This window comes from Canis aureus, chromosome 1, assembly GCF_053574225.1.
Source record: "Canis aureus isolate CA01 chromosome 1, VMU_Caureus_v.1.0, whole genome shotgun sequence".
In the NCBI taxonomy this organism is placed as follows: domain Eukaryota; kingdom Metazoa; phylum Chordata; class Mammalia; order Carnivora; family Canidae; genus Canis; species Canis aureus.
This window is the reverse complement of record NC_135611.1, coordinates 83979462-83993317: the sequence shown is the minus strand read 5'-3', so window position 1 is coordinate 83993317 and position 13856 is coordinate 83979462. Positions and strand designations below refer to the sequence as shown.

Here is a 13856-nt window from a genome sequence, read left to right as displayed (position 1 = left end):
AGGGGTATGATGATGTTGCTCTAATGGCAAGTTATGAAGTTTAATTTGTAGTGGTCATGATTTTATACTGAGAAAGAAAAAGAGACAGAGACAAAGAGAGCCTTGATTATATGATGTTCATATTCCAGAAGAAAAATAAGCTAGCCAAAGCTGCAGTGGACTCAATTCCAGCATCGAGAAGCATCACACCATTCCTCTCCAGCTCAAAAATAAGTTTTGTTCACTATATATTCCTAAGTTCTGGAACAGGTCTTAGCACCTAGTTGGCACTCATAAATTCATAAATATCTGTTGACTGAATGAATCCAAAGAATGATTGAATGTTCCAAATCCAACACTTTGAATACCTCTGGATTGGAAAGAGATGAGGATGAGGGACAAAAAGGGAACTCTTGGAATTTCTATTAATAGTGCTTGAATTATTTACCACAAGAAATTATTTTTGCATTGTTAGCAGAACGTTTTTAAGGAAAAAAAAAGTCTGCAAGGATAATTTGTCATAACAATACATCAATTCAACGTACTTCGTGTGCATCCTTTCTCAGAGTGCAACTGGAAAAGGTATTCCACCGAAATGATGGAAAAAAATCACGAGGACATGGGATATAAGAAACACGAACCAGTGTAACAGAGGGAAAGGAAATCCCCATGATGATACTGAAGACAGAGCCCAAAGTAATAGCTGTGCATCCAGCATCAAGACCAATCAGTCTGGATAGGTAATGCAGGTCAGAAAGCTGTACTCAGAATAAAATTGGTTAAAATGCGTATTACACAGGATGATCTTGAGAGAAGATTTAGGCAACTGGCAAAAACTTGTCAGTTAAATTAGTGAAAACTCCATAGAAAATTCTGGAAACACACACCAGACACTCCTGGAGGAAAACAAAAGTTAGAAGGGAGGAGTAATCATATACTACATAATTCAGCTTTTAATAGTGTATGTGTAGGAAGGCATAATAATGTTGACCAGACTAAATATTGACCTAACTAAAAATTATGGATAACTGTATTCTGTAGATGGTAGGAACAGGAAGGATCATGTGAATGGCAGATGCAGGAATGCAAAGGAAATCTAAACCTTATATCCCATCTGGAAAGGTAAAGCATGGCTACACCTGAGAAATCAAGAAGGACTCACATAAGTATTATTTTAGAGGCATGAGTAAGTACCAACAAGCTAAAGAGATGAATGTTATTGCTCTTTCAGAAAAGCTGGAAATGATTGAGGGTTCTGCTGTTTTTAGTAACAGATCTTATGGAATTATTTAAAGTTGACTATTATACAACTTCAATAAAACTAGGAAGTAAAAAAGGGGAAAAAAGCACAACTAAGACCCATATTAGAATATCTTACCTAAGAATGATTTTCTTTTAAAGATTTTAATTTTTAGTTTACTTATTTGGCAGAGAGAGAGAGAGAGAGCATGAGCAAGGGGGAGCCACAGAGGGAAGTGGGAAAAGTAGACTCCCTACTGAGCAGGGAGCCTGACTTCGGGCTTAATCCCAGGACCCCAGGATCACGACCTGAGCTGAAGGCAGACACTTAACTGACTGTGCCACCCAGGTGCCCCTGATTTTTTTTTTTTTTAATAGGAAATAGTTGGTAGATTTCTGATGGGACATGAAGAAATAACTGAGTTACAGGGAGGATGGACATGTGGGAGTTCTAACATGGAATGAGTCTACAGAAGTGTAATGAAAATCACTCTAAGAGTGTGGGGGCTGTTCAGCCATCCTGAACACCCAGGATTGAAAAATCCAGGGAGAAAGAAAAAGAGGTGAGACATATTTCAGGTCCAATATTTACCAAGCCCTTGACAGTTAGTTCTGACATGGAGGCCCTGCCAAAACCATGAGCCAAGACAGAAAATGGTAAATAGTCAAGATAAGAGCAACATTTGTGGCAAATCACCAGTGTGTTGTCTGGATCTTTTCCTTCTCCGCCGGGGTACAATCAACTCAAAGTGCCATTCATACCCTTGTCTATCAAGGCAAGCTTAATACTAAAGTACTAGTCCCTAATTTTGGCCCCCAAAAGCAGGCTCATGCGGAGTTTCATCTGGAATGATCTATTAATTCCTAGAAGATAGGGGCTGGTGGGGGAAAAGGGGGGGGTAAGAAATGTCCAGATTCTTGCAGCCAAACCCGAATGTCAGTCTAGCCAGATTATTTAATGCTTTACCAGTTGTGGTAGAAACCAAAGCAGATGGAAAATTCACATCAAAACTTTACATTGGGGGGATCCCTGGGTGGCGCAGCGGTTTGGCGCCTGCCTTTGGCCCAGGGCGCGATCCTGGAGACCCGGGATCGAGTCCCACATCGGGCTCCCGGTGCATGGAGCCTGCTTCTCCCTCTGCCTGTGTCTCTGCCTCTCTCTCTCTTTCTGTGACTATCATAAGTAAATAAAAATTTTTAAAAATTAAAAAAAAACTTTACACCGGGGAAAGAAATGGAGGAACCCGGCTCCCACCTCGGCAGTTAGGGGTGACCCCCTTGTCCCCAGGAAGGAATGATCAAAATCCCCTGTGCGGATGGAATACCCGCATTCTTAGTGTTCCAAACCACTGCCCTGGGTTCAAATCCTTATTTTCCTCCCCGAGCTGCGTTTTCCTCGCCGGTAAACCAGGGAGGTGGGATGAAGGGAGGGGCGATGCCAGACGCCGCAGGTTCCTGCCAAGGTGGGGTGGTAACAACCACAGGCTCGTGCAGCCCGCCAGGTCTGCCGGGCACTGCTTTCTAAGTACCCGGCATAGATGGCATCTGCTTTCATCTTGGAATTATAGGTATTACTCTCCCATTTTCCAGACGGGGAAGCAGAAGCACGCGGTTTAAGCAACTTGCTCAGGGTCCTAGTTAGCGGCGGAGCGGGCGTGCTAAGGCAGGAGATGCGGCTCCGGGGCGGGCGGTCGGTGCGCCTAACAGCCGGCGGGGACCGAGCGAGGCACGCCGAGCACTACGGGGCGCGCAGTAAATGTCACTTCTCCGCACACGGGCGTGCCGGGCCAGGCCGGGGAGCTCCGCCACCGCCAGCCTGAGGTCCGGCTGCCTCGGGAGGGCGAGGCGGGACCGCGGCGTCCGCTCGGACCCCGGCTCGGACGCCTGCTCGGATCCTGGCTCGGATCCCCGCTCGGATCCCGGCTCGGATCCCGGCTCGGACCCCCGCTCGGACCCCGGCTCGGACCCCGGCTCGGACCCCGGCTCGGACCCCCGCTCGGACCCCCGCTCGGACCCCGGCTCGGACCCCCGCTCGGATCCCGGCTCGGATCCCGGCTCGGACCCCCGCTCGGACCCCGGCTCGGACCCCGGCTCGGACCCCCGCTCGAACCCCGGCTCGGACCCCCGCTCGGACCCCCGCTCGGACCCCGGCTCGGACCCCCGCTCGGACCCCGGCTCGGATCCCCAGGACCCCGGCTCGGACCCCCGCTCGGACCCCGGCTCGGACCCCGGCTCGGACCCCGGCTCGGACCCCCGCTCGGATCCCCAGGACCCCGGGCCGGCGCCGGCGCTCACCTTGAGCTGCACTCTCATCGCTCCCGGACTCCCGCGCGGGGCGCTGCTCCGCCGCCTCGGTCCCCGCCGGCCGGACGCGCCCCCCGCCGCTCGGGGCTGCGCCGTCTGCCCTCCCCGCCGGGCTCCCGCCGCGTCCGGGCTCGCCCGCCGCCCGCCGAGCCGCCGCGCTGCCTCCTCTCCGGGGACGCGCCCCCGCCCTGCGCTGGACCCCGCGCCCCGTTAGGTTTCCGCCCGGCCGCCACCTCCGCGCTGGCCCCATTCCAGCTCCTGCGGCCGGGGCTGCGGGGCCTGCCCCTCACTGGCCGCCCTGCCTCCGCGAGCCGAAACCGCGGAGATGATAATCGGGCGCGGACCCGGGGACTGGACAGCCGGTGTTTCGTAAGTGCCAGCTATTCTAGATCCCTGCGAGATACGGGCGCGACCGGCCCCACCCGCCCCGCCCGGGGCCCCTGGGCGCACCTCGGGTGCCCGGCCTGAGGCCCTTTGGCCCCGCCAGCCCCGGGCCGCCCTGCCTACCTGCAAGCGCTCCGCGGCGGGCCGGGCTTTCATCCTTGCCTTGCAGGCCCCGCTCGCCGAGCCTTATCTGCGCCTCCGACCAGTGCAGTCGGGTCTGGGCTCCACCTCCACACGCCGCCTTTTACTGCCCTGCAGATGTGTCAAGACACTTTTTCGCCTCATTTGCCTCCCGTGTGGAAGGGAGGTGCATGTCTGCCTCGCCGAAATGGAAGGGGTATGGCGAGGGCCAAGCAGAGTCCCTAACAGACATCTGTGTGGTATTGTTCCCGTTGCGTCCCTGTGGTAGGGGAGGACAGGAGAGGTTGACCCTTGGGGCACCACCTCTACCGTCTAGGGGTTCCTGGGTAGGTCCCGCCACCACTCTGGCCAGAGTTCACTTCTCTGTGTGGCGGCGATGGCAGCAAAGAAACCCACCTTCCTCTCAGAGCTTCTGCTGAACAAAGAAACCCATGAAGTACCACACAAGCGCTCTCCTGCTTTCTGTTATTTTCCATGTGTTCTTCTGGCTGCGCAGTCTTGATTCAGGTTGGGTCCCTGACTGCGGGTGGATCCCCGTATGTGGGCAGAGGCGATGCTGCCGTGTAATTACAAGTGTGGCGATTAACAATCCTAGCCATTCATCCCAGATTACTGACCTCGGATCAGGGGCACCTACCCTTTGAGCCCATTATGAATTTCTGCCCAGTGAGCTCACATTTGCAGACTCGGTTAACAGGTTTTTGTCCCCCATATCTCAGCCTAGTTTTCATGGACATTTATTAGAAAACTTGAACACCTCGTGTGTGTAGTAACATTTTGTTTTCCTGTTAACACATAGAACCTTTCCTCTCCTTGATCCATCTCCTTCAAAAGGCTTAACGATCTGTGAGCAGTTAACAGGTTCAGCAGGCCCCCTCAGGCAGGTAAGCACATCTTGATTGGTTTTCCTCCAAATATCTCCCCCATTAGGTTCCTCGCTGCACTAGACACTTGAAGCTCTCAAAAATATGCAGACCCACCAAGAAGACTGAACATATTTGAAACCCGAGATTCTTAGGAATCTTGGTCCACTGTGACCGCTCTTCTAGTAATTTCTTTGGTAAATTTACATGTTAGTATGGTCAGATGTCCTTTTCTGATCAAGCGGCAAGGCACAAAGTCTAAACTACCAGGGCCATTCAAAGATATACCAGGGAAATTCCAGGGCTTATGGCATCTGATGTGCCGGTTTACAAGCTGCCTTAGGTTCCCAAGCTGTATCAGAAGCACCTGAGGCATCTGTTAAAACTGCAGATTCCCAGGGCCCCACCCACCCACCCCAGACCATCGGGATTGGAATCTCTGGGGTGGGGCCCAGGAATCTGTATCTTTCACAAGCACCCTGATCAACTTAAAGGCTTATCTATAGAAGTCTCCTGGCCACAAACATACCTCTGCCCAGAGACTAGCTTTGAAATTTAAACTTTAAAATGTTCAGTAATAGTCTAGTGTGGCTTGACTCAGGCCAAAAAAATATTTCCTGAGCACAGACTGTTTGTCAGGTATCCTGCTGGGTGCTGGGAAAACAAAGATGAATAAGACATTGTCCAGTCTGCAAGGAGTTTGAGTTTGTAGGAGGAGGAACAATCAAAAATGAAACAGTACCTGGGGCGCCATTGGTAACACTCGTCAATAGAAACAAGGTTATACTTTCTCATTTGTTGCCCTCCCTTATCCCTTTCTTCCTCTTCCCATTCTTAACTCCAATGTCGCCGTCTTTGTCAGATCTCCCTTGTAATGTCTCCTGGACATTGTAAATGTTGGATTCCTGACCCAACATGGTTTGAAGATACTGCTCCAACTTTTAAAGTCAATCTAATGATTTCAGAATGGAAAGGAACAGCTGAATTTTCAGCAGAGAAAAATGGGGATGACAACATTTTTTTTTTAATGTGTTAAGACCTTAACGAGTCCCAGTAATTGGGAGGTCATTAAGGCGTAGTTTCTAAGATACACATTCTTCCCTTGAAGAAAGTTGTTTCAGCTTTGACTTGGTTTTGATTGGGTTTATTTGGACAGGAGTGAGGGTTGCTGGGGCTTTTGCACAGTAATATTTCCCATCCTCTCTGGACAGTCCAAGGGGCGACGGGGCAGGGTGGGGGATGGTTGAGGGGAATAAAATAGCTCTGTCCCTTCGCAGCGAGAAGAAAGAGCACCATGGGAAAACTCTTGCCCAATGCATCAGGGCATATTATCATCTTTGGTCTGTGGTCCTCACTCTGGGTGGTCACTCCTTTCCTTTCTGAGGCATAAAGGAAACAGAACAAAGGCAGTGGTGTTCTGAAGGGGGTAGTGGAAACTATGATAAGCCTACAGTGTGTTCCACAGTGGGGAAAGTTTAAAGGTATGTGTGATAAATTGAAGAAGTCAGATGAGGGTGTATTGCTAGTAATGAGGGATGCAGTTCAGCTCTCCCAGTCCATTCTTGTGTGTAACTGCTTCTGTTCTTAGACTTTAGTATTCAGACCCAAGGGGTTGGGTTTGAATTTCATGCATTTATTTTCTCAAACAGCTACAAATCAAATTTCCTTTTGAAAGGAAGCAATCTATGTTCTTCTGCTTATTAAATAACTTTCCCTCTTATTCAGTGCTTTTAAAGGAAATCTCCCAATTTGTTTCTCTACTTGCTATGAAAATGGATTATTCCTCCTGTTACATAAGCAAAGGTTAAAATATTGATGGCTTAGATGCCTGGATGGCCCAGTGGTTGAGCGTCTGCCTGTGGTTCAGGTCATGATCCTGAGGTCCTGGGATCAAGTCCCACATCAGGTTCCCTGCAGGGAGCCAGCTTCTCCCTCTGCCTATGTCTCTGACTCTCTCTGTCTCTCATGAATAAATAAATAAAATCTTAAAAAAATATAATGATGGCTGGCAAGGTAGAGAGATAGGAATTCTCACATGCTTTTGGTGATGATTTTAAATGATACCCTTTTTGAAGGCATTTTAATTCCAGTTTCAAGGCATATCCTGTTTCAACACAGCGCCAATCCTAGGATTTTATACTTCAGAAATACACAAAGATGTGTCTATAAGGATATATGTAGTGTCACTTTCCGTAATGAAGAAAGATTACTAATAACACAGCCATCAGTGAACGTTGACATAAGTAAACTGTGGTGTGCACATGCCATGCAACAATATGCAGTTTTCAAAAGAATGAGTTAGATCTAAATGTACATAAGTAGAAAGGGAAAAGAGCAACTAATAAAAGTAAATATTTCATTTTTTAAGGTTTATATGTGTAGGTTGGAAAAAAAGATTTGCATGTGTATGTTGGAATATTTACAGGAAAGTTCTAGAAGAATATATGCAAAACTGTTAACAAGGGAAGGCATACTTTTATTGGAAAATTGTTCATTACTTATCTGAAATTCAAATTTAACTGAACATCCTATCACACAAGGTTGGGGTTTTTTGTTTGTTTGTTTGTTTGTTTGTTTTAAGATTTTATTTATTTACCCGAGAGAGAGAGAGAGACAGCATGAGCAGAGGGTGAGGGAGAAGCAGGCCCTCTGCTGAGCAAGGGATCTTAGGACCCTGGAATCATGACCTGAGCTGAAGGCAGACACTTAACTGACTGAGCCCCCAGGCTCCCCTATCACACAAGGCTGTTACACAAGCCTACTTTGGTAGCTTCAGGCAGCTATAGGTGCTCTTTTAAAATATGCATTACAGACAATGACACCAAACCTAAGCTCCATTAGGACTGTACCTTCACATTCAACTTTGAACGATTCTTGAAGGGAAGAAAAGAAGGGTCTTAAAACAGGTTGAGCACCTGTAACAAATTGCCAGACCGGCTGATAGATACCATCTTCTTCAGCATCTTTAAAACAAACATCTTGATACTATATTTTGTTTAGTGATCACAAACTCCTCCCATCCCAGCACACACCTCTTTGCAATGTGACTTTGCAACAGCCCTCCCAATCCCCATGAAGAGGCCCAGTCTCTTCTCCACAGCCCTAACTTTCATTGACCAGACTTGTGACCAATGAAACATGGCCACAGCAACATGGTTTAAGTTCCTGAGTCTAGGCATCATGTGGCCCTGCACTTTCGGCTTTCCACCTCACATAACACTACCCTAGGTCACCATCCAGGGTAGAGATACCAGGTGGAGAGACCAGTCAACACTTAGAAGTACACAGACAACTTTCAGAATCGTGTGGCATAATCAACCAATGTTATTTTAACCTACTAAATTTGGGGGTTACTCGTTGTGAAGCAATACATTAACTCAGTTTATTTTCTTGTTGTTTTCCTCACTGTTTTTCCACACAAAATCTCTGAGGATTCACTGAAGGTCAGAAATCTTCATTATGAGTCTCACCAGTTTCTCAACTTGTAAGGTGTGAAGCCAATGAAAATTTGAACATGGGTCTGTGTGGCTTTAAAGGTCCATTGTTTTGTTTTATTTTGTTTTGTTTTTTACACACACCTTGAACATAATGAGCATTCATTAAAAATTTAGTTCGATAACTAACTCTATGAATCAGAAGTTGTTTTTTATTACTTGCATATATCAGAATCAAGAATATATTTATTTGACAGGAAATGTCTACCAGTACTAAAATTTTAACCGTTAGTCCTTTTCTCTTAAATTACCCTAGACCACCATCTGGTTGCGGGGGGACCCAAAACACTATCCAATCTATTATATTTTCCCTGAAAGGTGAATCATAGTTGTTCATCCATGGAACAAGTACTCTACTAGCTTAGGAAATTTTGCTTTTCCATTTTAGGTGAGAAAACTGAAAGACAGAAAAAATGTAGTTTTGACTAGATGAAACCAACTAATTAAACCTTCCAGACCTGACTCAATTTATCCAGCATTTTTTTTTCTTTTAACTTATTTTTTTTAATTTTTTTAATTTTTATTTATTTATGATAGTCACACACAGAGAGAGAGAGAGGCAGAGACACAGGCAGAGGGAGAAGCAGGCTCCATGCACCGGGAGCCCGACATGGGATTCGATCCCGGGTCTCCAGGATCACGCCCTGGGCCAAAGGCAGGCGCTAAACCGCTGCGCCACCCAGGGATCCCTCTTTTAACTTATTTTTAAATGAGTAAAACTTCACAGAAAGTTACAAAAAATCATATATAGGACCCCTTTGAAAGCATTTTAAATTGATATATTTTTAGTATCAATTTAAATATTCTTTACATTATCAATGTGTGCCATGAATTAAGGAAGGAGGAAATTACTACTTCTTGGGCACTCACTGTGGACTAGGTACTTTGTTATATGCTTTATTAAAAAAAAAAAAGTTATTATTATTGGTGTTTGTTTTGTGTGTTTGTTTTGTTTTGTTTTTGTTTTTAGAGAGGGAGAGGTGAGGGGAGTGGCAGAGGGAGAAGGAGAGAGAGAACCCTAAGCAGGCTCCACACCCAGTGCTCTGCTCAATGCAGGACTCGATCTTATAACCCTGAGATCATAACCTGAGTCAAAATCAAGAGTTGCATGCTTACAATAGTGAAAGGGAATAAAGGGGAAAGGAGAAAAAATGAGTGGGAAATATCAGAAAGGGAGACAGAACATGAGAGACTCCTAACTCTGAGAAACGAAATAGGGGTGGTGGAAGGGGAGGTGGGCGGAGGGTGGGGGTGACTGGGTGATGGGCACTGAGGGGGGCACTTGATGGGATGAGCACTGGGTGTTATTCTATATGTTGGCAAATTGAACACCAATAAAAAATAAATTTATTTTTAAAAAAAAGAGTTGCATGCTTAAGAGAATGAGCAACCAGGCACCTCTATGCCTAATTTTTACTTAACACATTATTAACTACCATTTTATATAGTAAATGAGTTTCTAAAAAGTCAAAACTTGTCCAGAATCACAGACTGAGTAAGTAGAAGAACTAGAATTCCAAAACAGTTTGACTCCAAGGCCCATGGTGTTTCCATCCTATCAGAGTTCCTAACCAGAATAATCCCAACTTCCACTTACTACTGAGGTTTCATTTTGCTTTTGTTTTAATGTTACTTCACTGAAAGTATTTATAAGCCCTGAGCAAAGACTCATTTTTTTTCCCCAACTAACATTCAATATGGTAGCAGGTCTACACAAAAAAAGAAATTGCAGGCACCGAGGACTGTTGAGATCTTGTTGTTGTTGTTGTTGTTGTTGAGATCTTTAGATTACAACCTTCTCTAACCAAATCGAATGTGATTTACTTAATGGTAAAGATGCCCAACATTGCAGTAATATCCTTGAAGGTATAATAATTCAAACTTTTTGAGACAAGGTCATTAGGTTTAGGTATTAAATCTGGAATTGCTGTAATCCAACCACAAAATTTATCTAGCCCCCTTAAGTAAATAAATCCTGAGGATTGGCTGTGTGGTTCTGAGGGTTGATTGGTCTCTCCACATGATCTTTCTTCTCCGGATGGTGGTCTAGGGTAGTGTTATATGAGGGGGAAGGCCAAAGCTGCAGGCCCATATGAGGGCTAGAATAAGGAACTTCACTACTCTGGTTAAATGGAGATTGTTTTACTCACTTAAGAATAAAATGCTGTCATAAAGGCTTCACCACCCTGTGTCCCAGAAAGATCACATCTAGAACTCTTGCCCCCAAAAACCTTACATATGATGCTAATTGGTATAGTAAGATATTCATATCAAAATTATATGTTAGAAATTGGCTTAAAGTCTATTATTAGAGGAGTAACTAAATTACTAGATGTGTAATTATGTAGCTGTTGAAAAGTACTAATAATGAAGATTCTGAAAGAAGGCCAAAAAGGGAGCTAGAACGGTATACAGACTGCATGAGTACAAATATGTAAAAAAACCTACATAGAAAAAAAATTAGAAATGGCTCCCTTTTGTTTTTTCCAAGTATTCTGTACTGTGATCTTATTATTTTTATGATTTTTAAAATTAATTAAAAGTGAAAAATCTCACGTATGACTGAGAAATGAAATGACTCATTGGATTACCTGAAATTGCCATTTTATACTTTCTCTGATCATTTATTCTCCCTAATGAATAAATTCCCTGAGGAATTTCACCCATTTCCCAGACTCTTTGAGCCCAAAGTTCAGTACCAGGGCTATTATTTTTTTATGTTTTATGATTTAGGTATTATACTCCATAGCCTGGTGCTGCTCAACCACACAGGTTAGGATAATTTTGTTCTGGCTTGGTTGTTCAATTGAACACACAACCCTGGTGCCATTTTCTTCTTTGCCAAGGAAATGTATATTCCATCAATACTTGTAGAGATCAAGATAAATGATGAAAGAGCAACAACATAAAAATGAAAACATTTCTATGTGAATTTCAGCAGGAATCCACATATTGTCATAGCATGTATGATGTTACCCATTGGCCTTTCACAGTGATGACACAAAGACACAGATTACACTTTGCAAGAACGTGAAGGCCCAATATTTCTAGATCTAAGCCCCTAGTACCTACACCAAGCAAAGTTTACATTCCTCTCCCTGACTTTCTGTCTGCATACCATTCTGCAAGGATAAGTGATCAATTTTATATGCTATTTCTTGAACTTGCCCCAAACCTTTTGTTATTATAGACACTTTGAATTAAGTCAAGATGGCTCTTCCACAGAGCTCAAAATTCATCATATTTATTATTCTGTGAACCCTAAAATCCCTGTGGAGACATGAAAAGGATAAAATAGCTTTAATTTCATAAGTAAAGAAAATCAGGTCTCATAACAGAGAATTATCAACTAATGTGCTAGAATTTGGCCAGCCTATTTGTGGTACCTCCCACACATGGCATCCCATGGTACAGTCCTCAGTACGCTCTAGTCAACTGTCACTTGAAGATCCCTCTGTCACCAGTCTCCAATCTTTATTGCCCACTTGGAAAGAGGACTCTTGGAGCACAAATAATGCCCCAAAGTAAAAGTCTCTGTTTCTTTCATGATCCTTCATTTTGTTTATTCCCTCCCATCCATCTTATTAAAATCTAGATTTCCCTCCTGATTGTGATGTATACCAGGAAGCTAGGGCCCACCAACTATCCAGATGTTAACCTCTCTACTCTTGCCAATTTTCTACAATCCTTCTGGTTATTAGTTGAAATTATGTCCCTCGCAGAAAGGTATGTAGAGGTTTTAACCCCAAAACCTCAGAATGTAACCTTATTTGGAGACAGAACTTTACAGAGTCACAAGTCAAAATAAGGCCATTAAATTGGATTCAATCCAAAATGACTGGTGTCCTTATGAAAAGGGGAAATGTGGACATGTGCATAGATATGCATAGAGAAGAGATGATGTGAAGACACAGGAAGAAGACAACCTTCAACAAGCCAAGCAGAAGGGCCTGGAATAGATCCTTCCCTCACAGCTCTCAGAAGAACTAAACCCTGCCGACACCTTGATTTTCAACTTCTGACTTCCAGAACTACAAGACAATAAGATTTCCATTGGTTAAGACATCTATTTATGGAAGCCATGCAAACTAATATACTTTTCTACCCTTCAGATTCATGACAACTCTCCTTAAATTTGGTCTTCAATGAGGGACACCATAACTCCCTGTTGCCTGAAAAGAGACCCATATAGCACCTCTTGCATAAATATGAATAGCATCCTTTTTTTTTTCTCAAGAGGGTCCATGTTTTTGTAGTCAGCCTACCTACACCACCCACAATCCTTCCCACAACCCTCCTCCCTTTGACCAAGAGGTTCTTCTCAATCACTTTCGCCTCTGACTATTACAGATTTCCCTTGGTGTAATGACAAAAGGGATATTCATTTAACAGCTTTCATCAATTTTTATTATGTTTTGACTATATTGTACACCTTGTAAAGATAGGAACCACTTCTCTTTGTATCACGTAGCATTTACATGGCCCAGCATGCAAGAAATATTTTTTCAACCCAACTAAATGGAAGTAAGAGCTCTATTATCTATTAACTCTTTAGTAAAGTATCATACTCCTCCAAATTACCCTCTCTTACTTTAAAAGTTATCAGGAAACAGATATAAATTGCTAAGTATATTTTATGCTGCTCTAGAATTCCCATTTAAAAAGTATGAACAAAACAAGTTGGAACATTTTAATTGTTTATGGCATTAGTATGCTTAGGCTGGCATAACTGTATCTACAGAGAGAAACCAGACATGGACAAATTTTAGTATCATATTTCCATAAAGCGTGTTACAAAGTTGTTAAGTGCATAATTGAAATCAAAAACCACCAAAGGAGAAGGTGATTACTACAAATAATGTATCTCATCAGTAAAATGAGCAAGATTAGAAGACACACTCCTGTGGGATATAAGCTGTATTGAAAGGGACTGATATAAGTATTTATAGACTTACAAGTCCCCTCTAGGACACCTAACGATAGAAAACAAACTGAGGGTTGATGGAGGGATGACCCGGGTAGATGGTGATGGGAATTAAGGAGGGCACTTATGATGATCAGTACTGGGTGTTGTATGTAAGTGATGAACCACTGAATTCTACTCCTGAAACCAATATTGCTCTGTATGTTAGCTAACTGGGATTTAAATAAAAATTTGAAAAGAAAATTAAAATTTAAAAAAAGTCCCATCTAGGACAACAGAGAGAGGACACAGGAAGCCCAATCACTGCTGTTTGAGGCTCTTTGCAGAAATGGAAAAGGATATATAATGATGATCATGGGACCAAATCAGTATCAGGACTACCTAAGAAAACAAAAGTACTTCAGGTGGCTATTACTCGGAGAATGTCTGGACACTTGCCCTTCTTTCTCCCTAGCTGAGCATAAGCACTTAGTGATAGCAGGTTTAGTTCAAGAACTGAAAGAGCAGGATGTTTGTCAACATTGCCTT

At 43.9% G+C, this 13856-nt stretch overlaps 1 protein-coding gene across 4 annotated transcripts in view; it reads right to left on the bottom strand.

The window, feature by feature from the left end:
* TRPM6 (transient receptor potential cation channel subfamily M member 6) overlaps window positions 1-13856 on the bottom strand; it is a 154779-nt gene that overhangs the window by 124646 nt on the left and 16277 nt on the right. Inside the window, exon 1 of one of the 4 annotated variants that reach the window (XM_077906673.1) lies at window positions 4030-4462. The exons of 1 other annotated variant lie outside the window; for it this stretch is intronic. In XM_077906673.1, coding sequence (XP_077762799.1) covers window positions 4030-4062 — 33 coding nt within the window. In that variant the 5' untranslated portion in view covers window positions 4063-4462. Of the gene's footprint in view, window positions 1-3513; window positions 3573-4029; window positions 4463-13856 lie in introns of those variants that run through there. 2 more of the 4 variants (XM_077906666.1, XM_077906683.1) reach the window with 2 other exon arrangements.